The sequence below is a fragment of the Notolabrus celidotus genome, chromosome 15, assembly GCF_009762535.1.
Source record: "Notolabrus celidotus isolate fNotCel1 chromosome 15, fNotCel1.pri, whole genome shotgun sequence".
Lineage (NCBI taxonomy): Eukaryota > Metazoa > Chordata > Actinopteri > Labriformes > Labridae > Notolabrus > Notolabrus celidotus.
This window is the reverse complement of record NC_048286.1, coordinates 13,289,669-13,315,547: the sequence shown is the minus strand read 5'-3', so window position 1 is coordinate 13,315,547 and position 25,879 is coordinate 13,289,669. Positions and strand designations below refer to the sequence as shown.

General features: G+C 41.5%; 1 protein-coding gene across 1 annotated transcript in view; it reads left to right on the top strand.

Moving 5' to 3' along the window:
- mib1 (mindbomb E3 ubiquitin protein ligase 1) overlaps positions 1-17,430 on the top strand; it is a 61,367-nt gene extending 43,937 nt beyond the window's left edge. The window contains 11 exon segments of the mRNA XM_034702703.1: positions 3,560-3,692; positions 4,749-4,835; positions 5,304-5,462; positions 7,956-7,980; positions 7,983-8,136; positions 10,058-10,247; positions 10,343-10,373; positions 10,376-10,420; positions 10,539-10,691; positions 12,158-12,963; positions 15,165-17,430. Of these exon segments, the coding sequence (XP_034558594.1) occupies positions 3,560-3,692; positions 4,749-4,835; positions 5,304-5,462; positions 7,956-7,980; positions 7,983-8,136; positions 10,058-10,247; positions 10,343-10,373; positions 10,376-10,420; positions 10,539-10,691; positions 12,158-12,429 (1,249 nt within the window). The 3' untranslated portion in view covers positions 12,430-12,963; positions 15,165-17,430.
- The last annotated feature ends 8,449 nt before the right edge of the window (positions 17,431-25,879 follow it).

Sequence of the window (25,879 nt, the reverse complement as noted above, 5' to 3'; positions counted from 1 at the left end):
AGCCGTGTTCTAAAGCCTTTCTTTTCCCAAGGCAGGTGGCACCTTTGGGCGACTAATTTCCGATGCAGAATTTGGAGCTTGAAGCCTTAGTTAATAAACGAGGGTATGCCAAACACGTCTCCTGCATCAGAGTAACCATATGTTTGTGCGCAGCCATTAATCTCAGACTGGATGTTGACTGTTCCCGTTTTTGCCCTGTCCTACCCAAGTTATTGTCCCCCGACTCCCACTTCCTGTTGTAATAACATCCCACTGACCACCACACAGATGGCTGTCAGCTAGGCGAGGGCGGCAGAAGGGCCCTGTCGACCCGAACGCTCGAACACACACACAAAATCACAGCCGCACACATACTCTTTACTCACACTTCCAGTGTCTTACATACATGACAAACGCCGATACACAGCGAGCTGGGGGTGTCAGAGAGCGTCCTGGTCAATGACAATTGCAGCCCAAGACAACAGGCCCCTGTGCAGCTCTCCTGAGGGACTCTTGAGATCTCTCACAGGGTGACCCAGTTCCATCACGTCTCCCCTTCTACCTCTCTCCTCTACCTTTCCTCCCTTTTCAGCTGCATGTCCTCCTGCATTTAAACAGACCGTAGCATTGGTTTTCAGGTTCAGCTGCAATAAGGAGATCCTCACTTCACTCTAAATATCAGTCTCCCTCTCAAATCCTGTGATGTCTAAATGTTAAGTCTCAGGTCAGCTGGTAGACTCACTATTTTCCTCCATCTTCTCTTGACATCCTGCCTCAAGGGCCGACACAGTTTCTCTCATACCCCCCTCAGTCACTGCTAACATCACTTAGCGAGGAGATAAAAAAAGAACTAGGATTTATTCCTCTGTTCTTAATTACTCTCTTTTTTTCTGCCTTTACAGCAAATAGCTTAACTGCAATGCAGCAGTGCCAGTATGGGGCATTAATATTAATGCCTGCCCATTTCGCCCAGCGTGGCAGGGAGCCTGTCAATCAAGACTTCTATTGGAGGGGCTCCCTACTACAGCATACACCTGCCCAGCGCTCCAGTGCGCGGCTCTGACTGTAGAAGGCGCCATTCTGCCCCTATAGCGCAGCAGGCCTGCATTTATTGGCCAGTTGTTCTACATATAGGAGGTATTTGCAGCCAATCCAGGCAGCACAAATGTTGTATATTGCACCAATAGGAGGAGGAAAAAGAACAAAGGCTTTATGTGAAACAATTGCCCTTGATTCTGGTGTGAATTGTTGTAGTTAAGAAAAAAAAAAATTGCATGCCTGTATTGTCTATCAGTCTTACTTGAAAGGCAGCTGAAAGAGTGCTGTGTTTAACCACCGGGAATAAGTTTAATGTTAAAGCTTCAGGCAGAATCTGATGTGGCAAGGTCTTTTCTTGAATAATTTGCTTGTTTAAGTCTCAACTCCTTCCCATTGGGAGCACCAGGATGAAATTACTCAAAAGTCCCCCCCTGAGATGGTAAATCTACAGTACGCAAGCAAATAATTCCTTGTAACAAGGCGCACATTATGAATGTGAGATTAGGCAGAATGGTGCGGTTGCTATCACATTTAAGCAGTGCTCCTCTGCATTAAGTGGTTGAAGAATAGCTGCAAGCAATGCAGGTGTATGTGTGTGCGTAAGCCTCTGTGCGATGAGAGGTAGAGAGAGAGAGCGAGGGAGCCTGGGATCAGTGTGCTGCGCTGTTCATCACTGCAGCAGTACACCAGCGCCGGATCTCTGTCCGTACAGAGGTGCTGACTGCCTGCCACCCCACCCCCCCATCCCCCTTCTTCCTTCTCCTCCTCCTCCTCCTGCCTGCTGCCTCTCTGCCCCTCTTTCTCTGCTTCCTAAAGAGGGTGTGTGATGCTCCCTTTCATTACTCCAGAAGGATGGAAGACAAGCTGTAGGTTTAGCAAAAACCCGCAGGGAACCGGTCATCCTGATTGCCTTTAGTCTGAAAGCCTGCCAGCATGTTGGTTTGCATTTCTTTCTTTGTTCTTTCTTAATAGTTAACAGTTTGCATTGATTGTGCGGCTGTGGCCTTCCTGCTCCGTGCTGGAGCCCATTTCCTCCCTCTTCTCCTTTAGACACTATTTACCTTACTGCTGTGTACGTAAACACAACTGCGCTCGCCAAGGGGCTGCTCAGCCATATCAAAGTCAGGGTTAAATCAGCTGCCTCCTTTTGTCGCAGTTCAAAGATATGCCCTGCATGAGTATTCAGGGTTAATCAAGGTCAGAAGTTTCCCTCCAGCGTTGCCGCTTTAATGCTTATTGAAGGTACATTGTGTACCCAACTATAGACAGGATAAAAGAACACTTCAGAGATGTTTATGGCTTTTAAGTGTCTCGCTTTATGTTCCCAAGTATTTGCACAAATTGAAGAGATGTGTTTGCAGCTTTTGTTTCTCATCACATATCCTCGACTGGCCATAACACTTAACAGGGGGATGAGTCTCATTCCAGTGTTCTCATGTACCATATGCCTGGATGTGTGCCCAGGGACTAAAGCAAGAAGAGGAAGAGAAGAGGAAGGGGTTGGGGGCAAAGAGATAATGGATGAGTTCAAACATTAAACTTAAGCAGCCATGCTGTGAAACATAGTTGACTTAGTAGAAAGAGGAGTGTTAAATCAAATCTTTTTCCTCTCAGTTCATCTGTATTATAGATTAAGCCTAACTTATTGTTTTTTACTTATTCCTCTCTGTTTCTTTTGTGTGATCCTTGGATTTAATAAGCCATGAGAAATCTTGTGGTTTCCGTTTACTTGTCAAACACACGTCTCTTCTTTAAACAACACAGTAGAGAGAGGCAGCCAGCCTCACTCTTCATCCCCACCGTGACACTGTGACTCCTTCTCAGCCCTCCTCTTGTACAGTTTTCCTTGCAGCCACGTCTCTGTGGCACACATCCTCCAAATGACCTTGAGTGGCACAGAACTGACTCGCTCCTCTCACCACACCAGGCCACCTCCGTAAGACAGCGCAGTTCAAACAATGGACCCCCCCCCCTCTCTCTCTCTCTCTCTCTTCAGCCCATTTTTACCCAGGAGAAGACCTAAGTGAACCCAGCTAAATCTTGTGTAATTACCATTTTGCCTTCCAATGATAGACACTTTTTGCGCATCACCAGGGGAAATGTGGCCTCCCTTTTGAACTGAAGAGATGGTAGGGGGGGATGTGTGCTCCAAAATAACACACAGCACTTGTACCACTCAAAACTTGATGTAAATAACACTCTGCTTGAGAAAGCAACTCCTCCCCAAGTTGATTTAGTATTCTCTGCTGTAAAAGAAAAAAAAGGGAGGGAGAAAGAGGGAAATTGTATGGGAATATGGTGTATATCAGCAGTACAGACTCTATGATGTGTTTGCTTACACCAGCTTGTGTCTGGCCATAAGCTTTTATACAGTCCTGAGATATTCAGTCAGAGATGGATTGATTTTGGCAGTTTATATCGTAAACTATCAAATTGACTGTACTGTCTGAACCTTCTCTGGCTTTTTCTGTAACGTTGTCCAGCTCAGCCAGTTCAAACACTCACCCTCCTCCCCTTCTCTCTCCTCTCCTCCTCTGTGCAGTGCCATGCGTGTGCTGCTGTCCAAACTGCCGAGGCCTTGGATCGTAGACGAGAAGAAGGATGATGGTTACACTGCACTGCACCTGGCTGCCCTCAACAACCACGTGGAGGTGGCTGAGCTGTTAGTGCACCAGGTAAAACACACCAGCAGCTACAGACATGCATTTGAATGCATGCTTAATTACTCAGACTGACAACGATTGCTGTTATTCATAGTCTACAAGAGCCCCGAAGCAGCCTTAAGCATAGCTGCATCAGCTCAGCCTGCGCTTCTGGCTGACTAAAGACCATTAAGAGCAGCTTCCCCTGCACTCCCTGCAGCCAGCAAGCTGTAGACCAGTTCAAGCTGCTGTAACTGCCATTTTTTTATTGAATCCATACGGTTCCCGGGGTCTCCAGGGGTATTCTTTAGTGCTTTTGGGCCCTCATATCCTCCTCCTCTTCTCGCAATCACACCTTCATGCTTTTTTCCCTTCTGAGATTGCAGGTTTAACTCTCAGAAGTCTCAAACATGCAGGAGTTTATGGGAAAAAAAGTCACCTGACCAAGTGGGAACTGGGTTAATTAGGATGTGGTGCAAGGCAGCAATGTTGCTGCAACATTCAAACGCATGAATGCTCGCCGTGCAGGCTACCTTTCACTGGGGGATGGCCTTTTTTTTTTCTTTTTTTTTACAGGTCCCTGCAATGGGCTGGTTCGCAGTGATGGCTCAGCTTTCTATTCAGAAATTGCACCACACTACAAGGTGCACTGCAGATTCCCTGCCAGCAAGCCCAGCCAGTCAGTCTTATTACTTGGGGATTTCACACACTGCCTGATCACAATGCTTATCTTCCTTCCACATCTCCTCAGTTGATTTCTTTGCAATTGGAAATGACAATCACATGCAGGGTTTTTGTAGGATGCATTTTTTTTTTTACTGCCCCCCAGCTGATACTTTGTTGGTCGGTGGGGTTGTAGGAAGAAAGGTTTAGTCAAGGCACAAGTAGCTGGAGAGGTTGTTTCTATCTTCTATGTGCAGAACAATTAATTTACTTTTAATTAAAGTCTTCTCTTTTTCTGTTTGTGATTATTTCTCACTTGTCTGTTGTTTCTACATGCACAAACCTACGTGTGATTGATTCTGGTTAATACGTGCAAGCCAACATGCTCATTTTTGTGTGTTCTCCTCTCCTCTTCTCGCCTCTCAGGGCAGCGCCAGCTTGGACATCCAAAATGTCAACCAGCAGACAGCCTTACATCTTGCAGTGGAGCGTCAACACACTCAGATAGTCCGGGTTAGTGGATCCTCATCTTACTTATCCTCCTTTTTTTGCCTTCTTTCTTTTTCTACCCTTCTAAGCACACTCACTTTCACCACAAACTAAAGGTCTCTTGTTAACTCTCCTTCAGTCCTTTATCCTGTACTGCACTTTTAGAGTGCAGCCTCCATTAAATTTACACTGGTGGATGTTCTGCAGTTGTATGAGGTCCTGCTTCGGATTTAATGCTGTGTAGGGAAAAAGCTTTCCGAGGCAGTGTCTTGGTTTGAGTCATTTGGCGTAGTGTTGGATTGAGATTGCCACGTTGCCATCTTGTGGACTCAAGAAAAAATGCACTCCATAATTGCACTGAGGCGTTTCATTGTTAGCAGCTGCCTTATAAATCAGCACTTTGGCATTTGCATTGTTGCATAAATTTAAAGTTGTTTTATGGTTCTTTGTAGACTTTCTGTTTCACTGCCTGTTTGTGTTTTGTCTTCGCAGCTGCTGGTGCGTGCAGAGGCCAAGCTTGACGTGCAGGACAAGGATGGGGACACGCCACTTCACGAGGCACTGCGTCACCACACGCTGTCCCAATTGCGACAACTCCAAGATATGCAGGACGTCAGCAAAGTGGAGCCCTGGGAACCCTCCAAGAACACAGTACATATACATCCATTATTAAAATCACTGCTCCTCCTAGATAACAGTCATTTACCTGGGTCATATTGCTTAAGGTATCATTAGGCATCGCAGTAAGGCGTTCATAGGAAGATGAAACAACAGCCAGGAGCAGTTGTTAGAAAGAAAACGCTGTTATCAGCAAGAAAACAACAAACTCAAAACATGAAACTTCTGAACTGCTGGGTGCACTTGTGCTGCAGAGTGCAGAAAGTCTTCACATAGACTTTCCCTGGCTTTAATAATATATATAACTGTGTAATAATGATAGAGCGCTGGAAATCAGAGGCTATCTTGTTTTAAAGCCTAACAGATCTGTGTCTATTCCAGTAAAGAGTAGGGTCATTATTCTACTGACAAAAATAAATAAATCTAAATTTCCCTCTTATTAGACTTAGCAGACCAAGAGAACATTCTATCATCTCGAAAATGTATCACCAGCATGTCTGCAGGTGGTTTAAAGACACAAAACTTCCTAGAGAAGCATTAATAAATTGTAGGACAAACAGGTCAGTTCTCTGAAAGCATCAGAACATGTCTCTTGTCACCATCAAAAGTTACTGGCATGTCACCTCCATCAAGAAATGAATGCTTTACAACTCTAACTGAGTTTGTAAATTGGCATCTTTGAATGAAGTGTTCATGATTCGGGGCATTTTCGTTAGGTTTCTATGGAAGCTTTCTTAGAAGCACACATTCACCAAACTCCTGAAAATCAATTGAAACTGTCAGGCTGGGGTGCATGTGTGAACACAAACGGATACATTTTTCACACTGGACTTTATGAAGACTTTTTCACGTCAAAATGTCTGCAAGACGTTGGTTGACGTGTGAACGCAGCAGGTAATATTAAGGTCGTAGTGATGATGTTACACCATGAAACTGGTGCCATCTTCATGCATCTAATGAGTGTGCGTTACACTCCTTTACCCTCACTGGTTAGAGTCTTTTTCATCTCCTCCATTGATATTTGTTGCCGTCAGGCAGAAACCTTGCATCTCCACATTTAATCATTTTAATTACTTTCCTTTAATCAATGCTACTGATCTTCCTTTATGTCTGTCAGTAGGCTTTCTAAAATAACACGTGAAAGTATTTCAAAAAGCGTGTGGGTAAATCTCATGCAGTATTTAGTTGTTGGATATTGTTAACATCACACAGTGACTACTGTGACGTCCTTTTTACATCTTGTTCTGCCTCCTTGGGATTAGTTTGACAGGGAAAATCTCCTGCTTTTTTTCCACATGTGTGAAAAAAGGGTAACCTGGGAAAATTTCAAGAGGCAGGCTGTGATTAGGGCGACACATTTCTGTATGAACCTCTACCTGATGTGTGAAGAATTCAGACAGATCACACTTGGACACACAGTCCTGGACACCCCATCATCCGAATCACTGGACAGCCCAGTGTGCAGACAACTGCCCACCACCACGCAGAGCAGTCAACCAGCTCACTGCCACCTCTCCACCATCCTGAATGAGTTTGTCCTCTTGTAGAGGCCAACAGAGGCATGTCAGACCTGAACCCTATTCATTAACACCACATCACTAATCCCTACAGGGAGGAGTTTAGGGCTGCAGCGCCTAGCTGCCAGTACAGACTTACCTTACTTGTCATCTCCTGTCCACCTCCTCTTCTTCTCTTCTCCGACTTAGCCGCCTCCACTGTTCTCTCCTCCTTCCTGCCCTCCCTGGTCCTCCAGCAGAGGAGCGGAACAGACAGACAGCAAGCCTAATTGAGATATGTGCAGTTGGGTCACTCTCCTGTAGCACCGCCCTCCCTCAGAGGAGAATTGAATTAGCCGGCCCGATGGCTCCATCAGCCAAGATGTAAAAGCTACTGGTTGAAGACAATCAGACATGGAAGGCCTAAATTGAGAGAGAGAGAGAGAGAGAGAGAGAGAGAGGAGGAGAGAGAGAGAGAGAGGGAGGAGAGAGAGAGAGAGAGAGAGAGAGAGAGAGAGAGAGAGAGAGAGAGAGAGAGAGAGAGAGAGGAGAGAGAGGAGAGAGAGAGAGAGGAGAGAGAGAGAGAGAGAGAGGAGAGAGAGAGAGAGAGAGAGAGAGAGAGAGGAGAGAGAGAGAGGGAGAGAGAGAGGAGAGAGAGAGAGAGAGAGAGAGGTGATGAGCTGAAGGAGGAAGAGAGACAGAGAAAGACAGTACAGTTAATAAGATTTTGGGTGGGGGTGAAGGGGTGACACTGCCTGACAGCCATCTGAAGGCATGTCTTTGATTGTCTAATTAGTGGTGATCTTACAGTACTTTGACATGCTTCATCTGAATTAAACTCTGCAGCCATCTGAATAATATTAAAATCACAGCTCTGTGCTCAGTGCATTAATGGAGTCCCAGTGTGGGAGGTAGAGGTGACTCTCTTTTCCCTCGGTTCAACTCAAAAAACAATCTATTTTGTCAAAAGTCAAAAGCATGATATTCCCATAATTTCTTTGTTTTTCTGTTTCTGTCTGGCTTCTTGCAGTTAATCATGGGTCTGGGCACCCAGGGGCAGAGAAGAAGAGCGCCGCATCCATCGCCTGCTTCCTGGCAGCAAACGGAGCAGACTTGACCATTCGTAACAAGAAGGGCCAGTCCCCTCTGGACTTGTGTCCCGACCCCAGCCTCTGCAAAGCTCTGGCCAAATGTCACAAAGAGAAGAGCAGGTAAACATCCCTGAAAGGAAGAGTTTGACATTTTGGGAAATACATCTTTTGCTCTCTTGCCAGGGGTTAGATGGAAAGATCAATACCACTCTGATGTCTGTCTGTTAAATATGAAGCTGGAGCCAGGAGACTGATAGCTTAGCCTAAAGACTGGAAACAGGGAAACAGCAAGTGTACTCTGTCTCTGTCAGTCACTTTTGACAAAAGGGTTTGTCAGAATAATGTAATATAATGAATCAACTTGACCGTCCACAGGTAAAAAAAACAATCCATCTACCTACAGCATCCTTCGATATCAAACGCATTATGGAAATTTTGTTCAATCTTCACAAGCGTGATGTGGAAAAAGCTTAAATTTTTGTTTTTGTTTTGCTGCAATCATTATTTGCTGCAAGCACTGTCATCCTGTAATCTCTGGAGTCCAGCATAAGCGAATTTACAACATCAAAAAACCTGGTTTATGCTTTTTAAAGCAGAAATGAAGCTAGAGCTGCAAAATCTAATGAATTGATTGACTGAAAGAACATGAATCAATAATATTTGGATTGAACTGATGTTGGGTTTGGGGATTTTATTGCAGAAATGTAAAAGAAATGGGCTGCTTCCAGCTTCTTAGAATATAGGGAACTGATGCTTTTGTGTCTTTTGCAAATTAAAAGTGAATACATTTTAGACTGTAATTTAAAAAAGAAAAAAAAATGATGATTGGCTTCACAAAAAAGAGCAGTTTTTACAACTTTCTAACATTTGAAAAACAAACAAACCCTTCATTTTGGTGAAAACATTTTGGGTGTGTGTTTAGCTCAGTGTTTAAAACACACCTCAAACACAGAGGCTGAAGTTCTGCAGTGGTCGCAGGTTTGACTCCAGGCCGGAAACCTTTATTGTGTGTCATCCTCCACTCTCTACTCCCAACACTTCCTGTCTGTTTAAGCTGCCCTGTCCTCACAAAAATAACTGAAACATATATATTTAATATTATAACAGGCCTTCATCAGGCAATAAGGGATCATATGAAAACTGTAATGCAGACCTACATCAAGCCATTGCAACTACTTCATGGAAACAATGACACCGCTGCGTTGTTGAACGGCACACCTCACTTTAAAAACTCCCCGATGGCTCAGTAGACAAGTCAAAAGTAATATACACTTTGTGGCAAACCGTATTAAAATATCACAGAAGTACTTCAAATGTGAGTTGCCACCTAACAAGCTGAGCATACAGGTACAGCTGATTAGACTGTGAGTCAGCAACTGCATCATGCAAAGCTCTAATTAAGAGTGTGTGATTCCACAGACCTGTGAATGAAATCAAATGAGGACAATGGAAAGAGTTATTGTTCGTATCGACTTAAAAACTGTTTTCAAATGTAAAATAATGGAGTTATAAACATGCGATTAAAAATGCGATTATGGTTGAATTTCAGGGATTAGTGACATTAAGTAAATCAATGGTTTGACAGCCCTGCTTGTATTTATTCAGTCTGATTTTCACATCTATGCTGCAAAAATAGCTCTCATCTTTAATCGCACTGACATCACAGTGCCTCTAAAAATAGCCTTCAAACAAAGAGAAATCTTTAGTAACAAAGAGATGGGAAAGATAACTTACATGATGGTGTGTGGTGCTTTTTAAGTGTCTCCATGCACACACAGTAACTGTAAGAATACCTTAGAGAGAAGAGAGAGAGAGAGAGGGAGAGGAAAAAAAGGATTAGAGCACCATCTCAGGAAAATCATGAAACGACTGTATTGATTTCCTTTCTTTGCTCAAAATGTTTCATGTTTCCTTTTCCGCCTCCTGTTTCTTTTTTTAGTCTCTCCCTGTCTCCCTCTGTTTTCTTTGTTCTCTGTCAGCCCGTCCTGTTTGTAATCTCCTCTGCGCTCACTCACTGTGCTTTTATTCCCAACGTTTTCAGCGGCCAGGTGGGCACCCGCAGCCCGTCTCAGAACAGCAACATCGAGTCGTTGGAGGAGTGTATGGTGTGTTCGGACATGAAGAGAGACACTCTGTTCGGGCCGTGCGGACACATCGCCACCTGCTCCCTCTGCTCGCCTCGTGTCAAGAAGTGTCTCATCTGCAAGGATCAGGTCCAGTCCAGAACCAAGGTAACAAAACACCACTTCTACCTGTCCTACCAGAGAATCTGTTTATTCACACGAGCAGAAACACACTTTGATTCCCTTTTGTTGTTTGTTCACAGATTGAGGAGTGTGTGGTCTGCTCTGACAAAAAGCCGCCGTGCTGTTCCAGCCCTGTGGTCACATGTGCGCTTGTGAGAGTAGGTCACACCCTTTTTTTTTTAACATCCTTACCTTTTAAATCTACCTTCACTGTTTAGGCGTTGCCTCTTCTGAAGGTTAAAAATGTCTAAAACATGATCATTCTGTTCTCACCAGACTGTGCCAGCCTCATGAAGAAGTGCGTACAGTGCCGGGCTGTGGTGGAACGCCGCACCCCCTTTGTTCTGTGCTGTGGAGGGAAAGGTATGGAGGATGATGCCGCTGATGATGATGATGATGATGATGATGATGATGATGATGATGACCTTAGTGAGTGAATCTTCCACACATTCCCTTTTAATTCCCTATTCTTTTTCTTCTTTACTTTTCTTCTTTATTTTTAGTTTCCATGTTTTATATTTCGCTTTAACGCCGCCTTGCTTGTGCATTTGATCCCTTTGTTTGCGTCACTGATACGTAGGTTGTCATTTCTCTTTCATCGTTGTAGAAATGCTTATACTGAAGTCACATGTCGGAATCAGTCAGTCTTATTTTCTGAACTCTCTTCCTCTAATGATCTGGCATGTTTGAATCATTGCAACTATTATAATCATGTCCTTTGTACTAGCGTATTTGTAGAGATTGGCTGCATAGACGGTGGCTTTTTAAATGCTTTGCTGCTTTGTTTTTAATTCACCGTATAGATTTTGTGCTTGAAATGATAATCTTTTTATAAGCAGGACCTCAGAAGCCATTTGTAGATTAAGTTTTGCCCTCACTGAAAATATAATAATGTCTGAGTACACAGAAAACCAGATTACCTTAATGATGTTTCTGTGGCCTCTAAAAGTATCACATCTAAAATCAATGACTCTGTGTGTACGCTCATACTAAATGTCCTGTTGTCATATTGATATATGCATGACTGGTAAAAGAACTGATTGAAAAAACCCTGATCAAAAGAAGACAGAACAGTATGGGAACACTCCAAGTCTTCTATAAACATATTTCCAGGTGCACAGAAGCCCTACATGTCCCAAATAACCCAACATATGACCTCACAGTGTCACATGATAAGGACTGTAAGTTGTGGTGTAAATCTTTGTTTTTGTCGCATTCATGATCCATCTTGTCCCCAAGTGTAACTCAGTGTTGAAGTGCCACACCCTTTCTTTAGTCATTATTTCTGTCGTGTTTTCCACGTTTTATTCTGAGTTAAAAGGGAAACTGTTGTAAGTTCACTAACTCCATGTTTATCCCTGTATTAATAATTTCACATTCCTCCACGCGTCAGCTTGTTGGCATGCAAATTTATGTGCAATTGTTGCCAGAAGCAAAAAAAAAAAAAAAAACTGCAGATCCGAACACACATACTCTCATGCAAGGGGCAGCATTGATTGTTTATTTCCCCTCCCTTCATTCCAGTAACACTGATGTCTGATACTAAAGCAAATCTACTGCACAAAGAATCAAATGACACTATGATTACTTTGAGGCCTCCTTCTCCAGTGAAGCAAATGATTTTCATTATGTCGTTGGAAAGAGGAAGCACAGTCTGTAGATCCACGCTTTAGCATTGGCTGATTGCAAACAGAGAAAGTGGCTGCTATGCATTTAACCATTAATACTATGTAGGCGAATTTCCGTGTTTCCGACTTGCTAGCTTTTCCTTTTCAAATTTCTCTTTCTGAACCTCCCTGTGAGGCTGTAGTTAGCAGCTCTTGGTCCTCAGACCAACAGCTTAGCCTGGTGAGGATGGCTCCTGCTATAACGATGTGACTGGTTATTCCCAGCAGGGAGCTCTAACACTATGGCAGGGGGATCGCAGGATCTTCTCCAGCCCAACAATCTGGCTCTAAGTTGGTGTAAGTATAACCTCTATGATCCCCTCCCCTTATCAGAACCCTCAGATCAGATCCCCACAGTGCTGCCCTGGCCCCGATCTCCCCTCCCCTCAAACCCTTCTCCCTTTCTCTTTCACGCACACACACACACACACACACACACACACACCACCACACACACACACACACACACACACACACACACCACACACTCCATAAACTGAATAAAGTGATACAGTACAAATGTGGTGCATATGCCAAGAATCACACTGGTGCATGTATTCAGGTTGTTTCTCACTGGTTTCATTACACATATACATGCTGTGGCTCTTATTTTGCAAGAACTTTATTCTATGATGTTTTTTTCTGAGAGTTTGTTTCAAATAATTACAAACTACATAGTGCTAAATTCAGCTGACATAATGTGAATACAGTGCCAGCCAAGACTGCTGTAGTCCGAGTGTGATCTGACAAAAGTAACGAAACTCAGAGAGTTTTTGTGAACAGAACTTAGATAAAGTGTAGCTTCCAACTCACCACACGTTGGAGTAACAGCTTCTCTGTTTACTGGTAGCACATTTTTTACATTATGAGGAGGCAAGAATAACTAAACGTCCTTTTTTCCCCTCACCACACATTTATGCTGTCCTCCGCAAACAGCCGGAAACATCCCGGCCTTACAAAGAGACAAAGACAACACCAACGTCAACGCGGATGTGCAGAAGCTCCAGCAGCAGCTCCAGGACATCAAGGAACAGGTAAGACCGACCTGTGCTGAAGAGCAAAGATCAGCAGTTGTGCTACTCCTTCTAAGGTTAATAATCCACTCCCACATGTTTCAGTGAATGTGGAAGTGTTGTTGCAATGTTGAGCAACAGTCTCTGAGTTATAGGGCTTGGCTGGGTGTTACAGGGGGGGACCAAAACAGATGGTGAATGTCCAGCAAAGCAATGATGAATACAAATCTTGCAGTTTAACAGCAGATAATGAGTGCAGAGCGCAGGATGCTTCACTAAACATACATTTAATCAGGAACAGGAGCTTCCACTTAGTAAGTCACTTGAAGTTGATCATAACAGATTTTTATGTTGTTGTTTTCATTTAAATCAAATGAATAAAATGAAAAAGAGATAAAGGCAGAAAGATTAAAAAAGACGTACACAAAGAAAACACAGCTGATGTTATCAAGTTGCTTTTTGTCAGTCTATTAGGGATGTAACGATACATCCCAAATCAGTAAAAAATCTATAAGAATAGGGTGGATTAAAATCGATTCAACATATTTTGTATTGGGATAATTTTTAAACAGTAGAAGGCGCTATCTGTATTATACTCCGCTTATCATTAAGTCTCTTGCGCTGCTCTCTCGTCACTCGTTGAGTGGAGGTGTTTTAAGTTTAAAGCATGTTTCAGAATCAGCTGACTGCTCACAGCGGAGACGCTCAGCTGAGGGCTGCAGCTGAGTGACAGGTCTCCACGAGGGCTTTTTTTCTCCGCTGCTGGACTGATTCTGACCCGGTCGCACTCCCGGCTGACATATGACCACGTTCCCATGCTTACTTTTTCTCAATAAGAACGAGTAGACAGAAAACTTGACGCTGAGTCCAAAATATGATTCTGTTCAGTTTTCCTGTTGCAGTAGATCCATGTATTGAAGTCTTCACTCTATGATCATGTGTCCATGGAGATTATGAGCCTGCTCCTCACGTTGATATTCAGCGTGTTAACATTTTGAACACCTCAATATGATCCTTAGCTGTTTAATACCGTCAGTAATATATTCTGTGTCATGAAGGAAAATTTGATTTAGGGGGAAATAACACAGTTGGCATTGTTTTTGACATGGAAAACTTTTACGTTTCTTTAATGATTCAACGATAATTGATTGTTAACATTTCCAAACATCGGTCAAGGAGAATACTTGACATTTACATCCCTAATTTAAAGAGATTTCCCTTATTTGTTTTAATATTTAATACTTTCATTTGGGAATTGTTCCCTTTCCAACAAGGTATTTTTGTGAGGTCATTTTAAGGTTTTCTGTAAGTTACTGAAAAAAAGTGTGCAGTGGTTTTATTTGAGTTACAACACACCTTAAAAATGAAAAAGGATTACTTTGTTTACAAAGAAATACAAGAGAAAAAATAATATTGCAACTGTCCATATCTGAGAATTGAAATAAAATAAAAGTTATTTAAATTGTTAGTTCAATCCAGTTTTCTTGAAAATGGTTAGAGAATCGTGAGTGAATCGTATCGTGAACCAAAAAATCGGGATTCAAATCAAATCGTGGGTTGAGTGTATCCTTACATCCCTTCAGTCTATCAGTCCAAGATGAAACGCTATTAACCCACCTTAATAAGCTAATATCAGTTTTAGTTAGATGTATGTGTGTATTATTGTTTTTCATGCCTTCATGGACTCCTCAAAATTCACAACAGCTAAATGCATAAATTTGAGAAGCTTCACTCAGTGTATTTAAAGTTTTAGTCTTAAAAATATTCTATAAATAATCTATCTGTAAACTTTCTCAGATTCATATTTAGCTCAATGTGTTCATCAGCAGAGCTTCCCAGCACTGATTACAGTTCTATTTAAAGACCACACACAAAGATCAAAGGATTTTATGCTGCAGAAACTGGCACCACAGTTGGCATCACACACCAACACTACACCTCCACCTCTGTTAAGATATAATAACTGACTGGGATGTAGCTAAGCAGGACACACCCTGTTATGAGCGTAGACAAAGCCGGTAGTGTCTCATGAACTTCTAAAGAAGAATAAAATCAGATGTAAAACTGAGACGTGGCGGCCTGCTGTTAAAAGTTGTGTCACCAAAGGTGTCATAAAGTTTATGTTCAGAGCTTTGTGTGTGATTCTGTCTTTTGTTAAAAGTTCAAATGACCTCATCAAACCAAAACATGACCTGTGATCGTGTCTCCTCGTCTGTCTGCAGACCATGTGTCCTGTGTGTCTGGACCGGCTGAAGAACATGATCTTCATGTGCGGCCACGGCACCTGCCAGCTGTGCGGGGACCGAATGAGCGAGTGCCCCATCTGCCGCAAGGCCATCGAGCGCCGTATCCTGCTCTACTAGACCCCCCGAACACCCCTCTCCTCCCACAGACTCTCTTTTCTCTTTCTCTTAAAGCCCACGCTGACCGCACCCGCAATGCCACAATCACACCAGCTGCTGCCGCTGCTGCTCGATCATCTCACAGCACCCGAGTCAGCCAGCCAAGGGCGTCCTCACATGTCTTACTGGACACAACAAAAGCTCTCTTAATGGTTTAATTGTGTTCGGATGGAATACCTGTTACAAAACACAGAGAAAAAATATGAATGGACTCTTATCACTCGTGCTGTTCAGTTCGTCATGTGTCCTAAATGCAGACAGAAAGATGCTTGCAACACAAGCGTTGCCTTTTTTTTCTTAATTTTCTCTCTGCCTGCCATCTTCTCATTCTTCTCTCTGTATATATTTTACACGTGAGTCTAAATCAGCTCTTTTAGACTCATGGTCGTGGATATGTACTGCAGGGGCAAGTCCCAAAATCTGGATTTCTTCTTGGGATAAACTCAGATCGAATTCAGAAATGTTGAGGACTGGATTTGGAGGCGGACCTGCTACCTTTCATGTAAGTTCTCATGCACCTGTCGCAGTCTGTGCCAGCTGCACTCAAGTTTATTGTATTTGTAAATCTTTATGCACGTGTTTTGGTATTGGAAGCTCCAGATGTGGATTTTTAAGTACTTCAGATTTCATGACAGTATGGCAAAGTGTGTGACACATTACTGTGTTTGCACCAGTGAAAGGTTCAGTGAGTGGTTTATGCTTCATGTGTGTGTGATCAGTTTGGCTGTTGTGGCATGCTGTACGCCAGCCGGCCTCTTTAAGTTTAGACCAGATGTTGGCGGTTTTGCACTAGAAAAAGCTGAGTCAGGGTAAACACTGCTTTCTGCACTGACTCCAGAGGTCCACTTCAGCTCAGAGATAAAAACACAGATGGAGTTGTTGCAACTGCCAGGTAGCACACCACACCCCGCACTCTGTTTACCAAGCTGTACCAAGAACAACGGCAGTGTCGCAACACCCCAATGATTGTGAATTCCAGAGACGCCGCATCGGATTCAAGAATAAAAGACGAACTCATCAAGCTTCTGTCCGGTGATCAGCTCCTGTCGTTCCTCTTTGTTGTTCACACAAACTCACACAATGCAAACTCTTCTGTAAGAAAAGTATCTCATCACAGCTTGATGGTTAAACTGTTGAGACTTGGTGGTATTGTCTAACGAAAAAAAAATAGTACAATTCAATGAGCATTGCTATTTTACCATTGACGACTCTGTTGCCATTTCGCTTCCAAAAAATCGACTTGTGAATAACTTGTATGGGGAATAAGGTGCTCTTTATTCTGTATGACTTTTTTATTTAAGTGTATTTTCCTTTTCTCAAATCAACATTTATTGAGCTAGAGAGTACAATCTATTAGAACACTAAGATAAAAATGTAGATTAAATTATTTTGTAATGCTGCCCAAAAAAGATAGGATTTATAGGTTTCACTGCCCTTCCTAATATGTAGCCTCAAAATCTCTCAAACATTCTGCTTTGATATAAATGTTGATGCGGTTGTGGTGTTTTCTGTTTCGCTTTACGTTGGCTTTGGCTTTCTAGCGATCATCTGTAGAAGCTCTCTTTCTTTCACACAGGTCTCTGAAAGCCTCCCGTTTTTATGTGTGAAGCTTCAAATAAGACATTTTGTGTCAAAAGTGTCAAGTATCTTTTCACCAGTGTTTTATTTAGGAGGAAAGCTAATGAATTTTTAAGAGAGACAGAACTCGCCTTATCTCTGTTTAAAAGGCGGCGGCCCGTGTGGAGACTTTTTGCAACAACATACAAGCATTTTTTTTTCCCTTTATGACTGAAAGCGACTTTTTTTTTTAGTACAGTTTGATTCCTTTCATCGATCATGATAACACAAAAAGCTAGAAGCCCTAATCGCTTTAAGGTAGAGGCTGTCTTGTTATGGTTGTTATAAAAAAGCCTATTTTGTACTTTTATTTTCAATACCTGTAACTGTCCTGTTGGAAATGTATCTGTAGTATTTCTTGGCATGAATGTTTGACATATGCAGTAACGACGTATCAACTGTTCAGTCTGTATTGCTAATAAGTGCTTTTAAAACACCATATAGCTGAAATAAAGTTCTCAATGAACCATGGGCGTTAGAAGTTTGTTTTTCTAACTTCTTTTTTCTTCTTCATCAGCTTGTTTTTTAGTAGAGCTGTAGCTTCTTCTGAGGCAGAGCATTAGCATTTCGTTGCTTTTCCCCTGCTGTGCAGCGTCTGCCTCACAGAGGAGACAGGGTGGCAGAGATGGGAGGTGTGAGGTAATTGAAAATGCTAACACCTAATAATGACTCAGCACCAGTGTGTGATAGGTCAGCTATGCTAATCGAAGAGAGAGAGAATAAAATGGTAAAGACTCAGGAGAGATGAGAAAGACACAAAAAGTGATGCATCTTCTCCTCTGAGCACCGTGACAGTCGGACATCTCACCTCGCTCTAAGAAATTATGACCAAAGGCCGTTGTGTTCCAACTCATTGACCGGTCCATTCATAACCCTGGACATCTTTGGGCTTGCTTCACATGCAGCTGCTCATAACAACACATTCGTCACGCTGTCATCCTCTCACTCCATCATTGCACACAGACTGTACTGTGCAGGAGGATCTGACACCTCTTCATACCCCCTCTGATCTCTGTGCGAGCTGGCACCGGGCCTCCACGGTTACTGTGAAGTCTGTCTGTGTGGTACTTTGTCATTTTAGACTCAGGTAGCTGTCTTAAAAACAGCAGGCTCACCTGGTTTATCTGACACAGTGATAGACAAAGTGAGTGGCAGCCGCTGCTTCACACTTTGTCACCATTCTTGCATGAAGAATATATTCACTGTATGGCCTTAAGTGTGTGGACTTCCCGGTGGCTTTTATGTTCCGGCACCTTAGTTCTGCATAAATGAAAACCTAATGCTGTGGTGTACAATGATATTGTAAGATGAGATGTTTGCACGCTTCTTTCTGTTAATTACTTCATTTAAAAGTGTTAATGTGGATGATCGACACACTTTAATTAATGGCAGTCATGTTTATTTTTCTGTTTCTGCGTTTCCTGTCATATAATTAGTTGATTAGCCTGGCAGAGACACAATTAAGGGTGGTATGCGTGCTTTTGGAGTTCTGCTGTCTGCTTTAGGTGCACAAATTGGAACAAACTAAAAAAAAAGCTGTCATTGTGCTGCTACTTCATTTGTTATCCAAATTATAGCTGCAACTAAGCTAGATTTTTTTTTAAATGTCTTCTGATACATTTCTTAAATTAAGAATGTAAAAAATAATGTAGAAAAATGAAATGCGTCTCCTTTCATTCACAGCCAAAGCCTGAAAAGCACTATTTTCAATAAGATGAAACAGACAGAGGGAACGTATCCTCATGTTGAGTCAAATTAGATTGACCCCGATGAAAGAAATGCGTTATATAATGATGGATTTTTGAAATTGTTGCAGGTTTAATTTCATGTCAAACCAACTTGGGAAATCTGCTGACTGCTGTCTGAATTCCTCAAGTTGAAACAATTAAAACTCTGTTCAGGCTGAGTAAAAACATCCAGAGGTGAACGTCAGGACCAGGCCACCTATCAATCATTCTGACTGACTGCAGAGCAGCCCCACCCTGCCTGCCGACTGACTGTCAGGCTGCTGGAGACGCTGCTATCTCTCCCCCAGCTCACAGCCCGGTCCTGGGGAGGATCCCTGACCGCAAAGCCTGCAGGTTTCAGCTGCTCGCAGGGCTGCAGTGTTTGCTGACTGGACTGCAGGGGTTGTAACTCCCACACCGGGGGTCAGCTAATCCACCGGCTGCCCCCCTCAGAACCCCAGCAGGGTGGGAGCGATGGTGACCCGGCACTGCAGGCTTCACTGAGCAGCAGATAGAGATGAATTGAACCCCTGGAGAGGAGAGCGGACAGACCCGATCAGGAAAATGACTGTGACCCTGCTGCAAGTCTGCTGTGATCAGTGAGCGGAGTCAGGGAGCATCCATCTGCCTGTGGACCCAGCATGCCACAGGGGAGGAGAAGACCATACCCCCTTTATCCCCAGACTGTCCTTGGTGCTGCTTCTGAAGTTATGACTCAACAGAAATAAAATGATCCTCTCCACTTTACTCTAAAATGAGGCTCTTAATACATGTGTTTGACATGCAGGTTTCAGAGAACATCACAAGGTGGCAGTACATCCAATGACTAAATGTGTAAGGTCTCTTCACTCAGATCGTCTTACATTTGTTATTCAGAGGACACATCAACTAAATTTACAACATGTCCTCTATTTTGCTGTTACAGCAGACTACACACCCCATCATTCATCCAGAGGTTGTTCTTTGAAAAAGAGATGCTTCTCCTCACCTTGGATGGCAGCAATAAATACAACATCTAAAATGTATCAACACTTGACATGGAGACACCTTACTTTTTGTATAAATGACAACCTGAGTATAACACAAGTTACAAATGAGGAGTTAATTTAGTTTTAACTATTTATATTTTCAATATTTGCATGTGTGGTTTCCTTAGTCCCAAAACACTTGAAGCATCTTTTGTATCAAATAAAGAGGTTCAAAATGAAGTGTTATTTAATGAATTGAATTAAATTTGTATTTATCTTTAAGGTTTTTGAAAAGTCAGCAAAATACACCAAAACATATACCTAGCGATGTTTTGGTATAGAGGTTTGTGGGTTAGTATGTTATTGACCAATGTGGGCAAACTAGCCCTTTAAATGGAGTGTAATTGTATTTTGTTTTTGTTTTTCATGGTTGACAAATTATGATTTTTTTTAATCACTTTTCAATATTTAATTGAAATTAATCACATTTTTATTTCATGTTTAAAATTCCACTATTTTGCATCTCAAAACCGTTTTTAAGTCCATTCTATCAATGTTAAAAAAATCTTACCACTGACTTTATTTGGGAATCAAATGAATGCAATGAAATGTATTTTAAGATCTAGACAGCTTCAAAGTGATAAGTCTGTGAAAAAGAGTTTATTTTATATATTAAAGCAAATGAGTGCGACGCCCAATCAGTGTCGGTATGGTGTCACTCACTGACATCCAAGGATCTCTGGTTAATGCAACAGCAATTGCACTTTTCAGGAGTTCCACTTTGGTTGCTTTCTCTGTTTCATTAAGTTGTTCCCAAGACAACCTGAAATCAGTTGCCTCCCAATTTGCATGAACTGTAGTTGACTTCTTACAATAAGTTTTAACCACAGGCCTGTGAGGACGTTTCCTCTGAAGTAATGCTCTTGGCATTTGTGATGCAGTTTCCTACATCAGTCTGATTAGCTGCACCTATATGCTTAGGTACCTCAAACTGGAAGTACTTCACTAATATTTTAATTTCATATGACACAATGTGCATGTTGCTTTTGACTTGTCAACTTAGCTATCTGGGAGTTTTTTTTAAAAGTGAAATGTGCCATTCAAAAGGTGCTGTTATTTTTGCTGTGGTGGCTCAACTACGATGTGCCAAAAGGGACAAATAGCAGGATCATTTTGGACCTTAACCCTGTCATGATTAACCATGACAGCACTATTGTCCTAATAAATCATTTTCTAAAAGCAGGAATATGATGCATAATCAACACAGTAACATTAACTTTATGACAATGTATACCAAAACATTACCATTATAAAGTTAAGGGGTCTAATCTCACGCTGGCGAGACTATGTCTCTCAGCTGGCCTGGGAGCGCCTCGGTATCCTCCCAAAAGAGCTGGTGGAAGTGGCCGGGTAGAGGAGTGTCTGGGCTTCCCTGCTGAGGCTGCTGCCCCCGCGACCTGGATAAGCGGAAGAAGATGGAAGGGTCTAATTGCTGACAGGCATAAAAAATGTTTGATAGGTTTTCATTTGTTTGTGTGTTTTATTTTGTATCACTCACTTCAAAGGTTTTCAGTACAGGTCTTTGCTCTCTGTGTTTTTATATGCTTACATTAGGATTTTAAAATGTACAAAACTAAGTATTCTTGGGGTTGGTTCATCAGGTCTCAGAAGAAATTGAAATTTGGGTCTCACATAATTTGGTCCAACAAAAATGTGATGATGAAAGATATTTTTTGTCAGACTTTAAATCTTACCATTTGCAACACGTTTCTTTGAACACAACATTATTTGAAATTTTTAGACTTCATTTTCTCACTGCTGTTGTTTTAAAAAACAAAACTGAGGCTGCAGAAATCAATTCTTCCCCGGATTTAGCCGGGCTACACTGATAAACAAAAACGGGCAAATAACTTCTTTGCATCTGTTCCGGCCACCTGGGCTTTCCTTCCATGTTGGAGCAATTGATCGCTGACTGTCTGAAGGTCCTCTGCCTCTCTCTCTTTCTCTCCCTCTCTCATGTCATGCAGTTCAGAAGTCCGGCTGAATTTATTGTCTGAGTTTATGGACGGGCTGACTGAGCAAAGTGCAACCTGGCTGTCTGGACAGACTCTTCAAGGGCCAGAGAAAAAGGGAAGGGCCTCAGGATTTGTGTCTGTCGCATTCTGGGAGCACATTTCAGGCTTCAGGAAAGATAAATGGGCACATTTGTCAAACTGAGGTATCAAACTGTTTTGTTTTGTACATGCAGAATAACCAAGCTGTCTTAATTTGCAGCATCATGTACTGTGAGGCTGAAGTTTAGAATAAACAAGTCATAAAAGTTAGGGCATAACTTTATGTCGGTGTCACCAAATGTAATATAACCCTGCATGTGTTTGTGTGTTTGTACGGGTGGGTTAGGCGTTGCTGAACGCGGTGGCTCCACCTCCACAGTAAAGCCATAAAGTTAGTTATCCTCTGCCACACATCCCTCCTCAAAACATATAAGCCCCTGAAGCACTGATTGCTTTATTGATATTGATCAGGGCAAAGTGTCAAACAGCTCGTCCATCTCTCGCTTTCTGTGCTGGCTGTTTGTTATTTATGCATCAGAGCGGGACTGTTAAATCAAACAACATACACTTAGGTCATGCATATGTGGAGATAAAACTTGTAAGGGATATACTTTTAACAGGGCATTTCTAAATGTAACCTGCTTTTTATGATTTGAAAACAAAGAGTCACAGTATTTCTTAATTATTTGCATTAATTTTACTTTAAAGGCGTTTTGTCCCATACTAATAGAAAATGCTGAACACATAAGAAGCAGTGTTTCAAGATGTATATTGGGTCACATCGAGTATTCTCAAACATTACTGAATTATTTCTAATTTAAGTACATTTAATTATTTGCAAATTGTTATTTACTCAAGATTAAGTTAATGTCATGAATTTCGAATGAGGGCATTTATTTTCTTTGTTTACAAATTGTGATCAATTAACATCTATCTATCTATCTATCTATCTATCTATCTATCTATCTATCTATCTATCTATCTATCTATCTATCTATCTATCTATCTATCTATCTATCTATCTATCTATCTATCTATGTGTTAAGAAAGTGCTGCAAGGCGTGGATATATACCAAGGGGGCCAGGTTCGATTCCAGCCTGCGGCCCCTCTCCTGCATGTCATTACCACAGGATTCCTTTTCTATCTACTGTACTCTCCTCTCTACAATAAAGGTGTAAAAGTTCCCAAAATATAACCTAAAATAAGTAAATATACAAAAATAAATAAAGTGCTGTAGAGGAACAATTAATAAAATATGACAGGGTAATGCAGGTAGAAGATAGTCAATGACCAAAGCTACAACACAACAACGATAAACACAACAGCAACAATGAAAAAGACAAACAAATAAACAAACCAAGAAACCAGTAAATTAAAGATATCATGAATTCAGAGTTGGTCACATATGTTGTGTTAAATGAGTAGAAATATCCATAAATTAATCGAGTAAAAGAAAAAGAAGGTAAAAGTATCAAAAGTGTAAAAGATTGAATTTACTTAGATGACTCTAGCTAAGTTAAAAGTAGCGTTAAGCAGCCAAACATTCTGTGGCTTTTGACCTATTGGTTGTGGCTCCACTCAGTGCCGTCCTTATCATGCAGCACGATTGAAGCTGGAGCCTGAGTGCCGCATTTACAGTGCAAATGTTATCGTTCCAATGACACTTTAAACAACCTTTATCAATATATAGTCATTCAAGGTTTATGAGCTTTGATAAAAAAAGCCACTCGCCAAGCAGGGTCATTACAATGTGTAGAAACAAACAAGGCACATTCTTAACTTTATATTATTCTTTCTATAAAACGAAAATTAAAAATAATAAACACTCAACATGATGAGGAGACAAAGTGGCCTGAGTGCAAAGAGATATTGATTTTTTTTCCTCAGGAAAGAGCAGCATGAGGGCAAACTACAGAGTGAGTTTGGCAGAACCTTATCATCCTATTATCTTTAAAACTGTGGGTTATCATAATTGCTTACTTAATAATTCTATAAAACTGTGATGGTGCAACCTTTGCCTGGGCAGTAAACTGTCAAGTGCTTTTGATGCTGAGATTGAAAGATTCCTGACAGGGTAAGAAATGTTGCAACCTATTAATTTTACTGGAAAGATTACAAAAACAAACAGAGCAGTAATTTGGAGTCACGTAAAAATGGTGGACAATAAACTAAATAACATATCTATGTATGGCTTTGCGATGGTGCATTTAAAGAATAACTGCTGCTTTTTAATATTTTACATTTATTATTTTGAAAAAAAAATCTAAGTACCACTGTTACCCTGTCTTATCAGAGTAACAAGTAAATTCTTCAAGTAATGAAGAAGCTCTAAGTAGAGCTCTGTTTAGATGTGATGAATTTCTCACCTCTACAACTACGCAGAACAATGGGGTAGACATGCGTAATCAACAAGTGCAAACCTCATCACATTTGACCCTCAACTAAGCAAACACAGTGGTGTTGGAAGACACCAGGTGACGATTTCCAAACAATGTCGGCTTTGGGATCACTATTAAGCCACATGTGAGCAGAGAGTTCAACAGTTTGTGATCCTTGTGAACTCAGATAGAGACAACAAGGAAACTCCCCAAGCCAGAGTTTACTGATTCCCCTGAGCCATGCTTTTGTGTCTTACTATTTCTTTTCATTACTGGAAAAAAGGGGGTTCTGTGGAGGCAGCAAATGCTACAAAGGACACGTTGTGTAACAAACAAGCGTACATCTGACAGGTGCTCGCCTCTGCCGAGCAAGCAGTAACCTTGGAGGGAGTAGACAGGAATGTAGCAGCCCTATCTAGGCTCAGAGGAAAATACTGACTGCAAAGGCCTTTTTTTGTTCAGAGAGGAAAATCAATACTCCGAGTCCCATCCACGGGCAAGCATTTTGTGTGTTTTTTTCAGGTGGGTTCCAGCTATGTGAATAGCTCAAAGTGACCCCTGGAAAAAAATAGTTAATGCCTAACTTCTTTATCTTTGTTTTACAGCCAAGGGTTGTACCTCCAAATCAATACACGATACACAAATATCCCAGGGCTCCATGTTCTAGACAGAGAGCAATGACGAGGGCTTGAGAGTGAGGCAGCTTCACACCACCTGGCAGAGAGAAAGATATCTATAAAAAAAGAAGAAGAAGAAAAAGAAGAAGCTTATAATAATGTCAATGCAAAAAGAGTAAAGCTAGATTATCAATGCTACTAGTGTTAACATAAGGTTAAAAAAAGAGAAATAAAGCAGGAGTTTGCACTAACAATCTTAAAAACAAATGTATAAAAATAAAGTTAAAGTTTAGAGAAGAAGGCTGTCTTTCAATGCCATTGTCATACCAGGGCAGTTAGCAGGTGGTTAGCACAGTTTTAGCGTAAAGTCAGGACACTGTAGACAGATAAGCGACACATGGTAATACAATATAGATATAGATATATACACATATATATATACAGTTGTGCTCATAAGTTTATATACCTTGGCAGAATTTGTGATTTTTGGGCCATTTTTCAGAGAACATGAATTATAAGAGAAAAACTGTTTTTTCACTCATGGTTAGTGGTTGGGTGAAGCCATTTATTGTCAAACAACTGTGTTTACTATTTTTATATCATAATGACAACAGAAACTACCCAAGAAATAATAAATTCTGCCAGGGTATGTAAACTTATGAGCACAACTGTATATATATATAAATTAAACAAGAAATTGTCCTAATTCAAGAGAAAAAATTTAGATTTTGCTGCTTTTTGACAGAGCCAGTCAAGTTAGCTTGCTATCTTTATGCTAGGCTAAGCTAATAAGCAAAGGGCGGATTGAAACATGATACAGACTGACTTTGGTACAAACTAACGTAGATTTGGCTATATTTTGGGCAGAGTCAGGGTAGCTAGCTTCCATGCTAAAATAAATGTGACTTGTATTTGGGCAGATTTAGTTATTTTTGGTCAGAGCCAGCAAAACCAGCTCTCAGTCCTCAGGCTAGGTCTTGAGAAAAGGGCAGATTGAAAACAATTATCAGGCTGATTTGAGTGCATACCTTTATAGATTTTACTTTCCAGATCAAGTCAGAGTAGTTAGCCCCCAGTCTTTAAGCTAAGATAACTTTAACTTTTTGTTTTGGGAATTGAAAGATAAAAAGTAAAGTTAATGGGTTGGGTAAGCAGATTGTGTTGATATTGGAC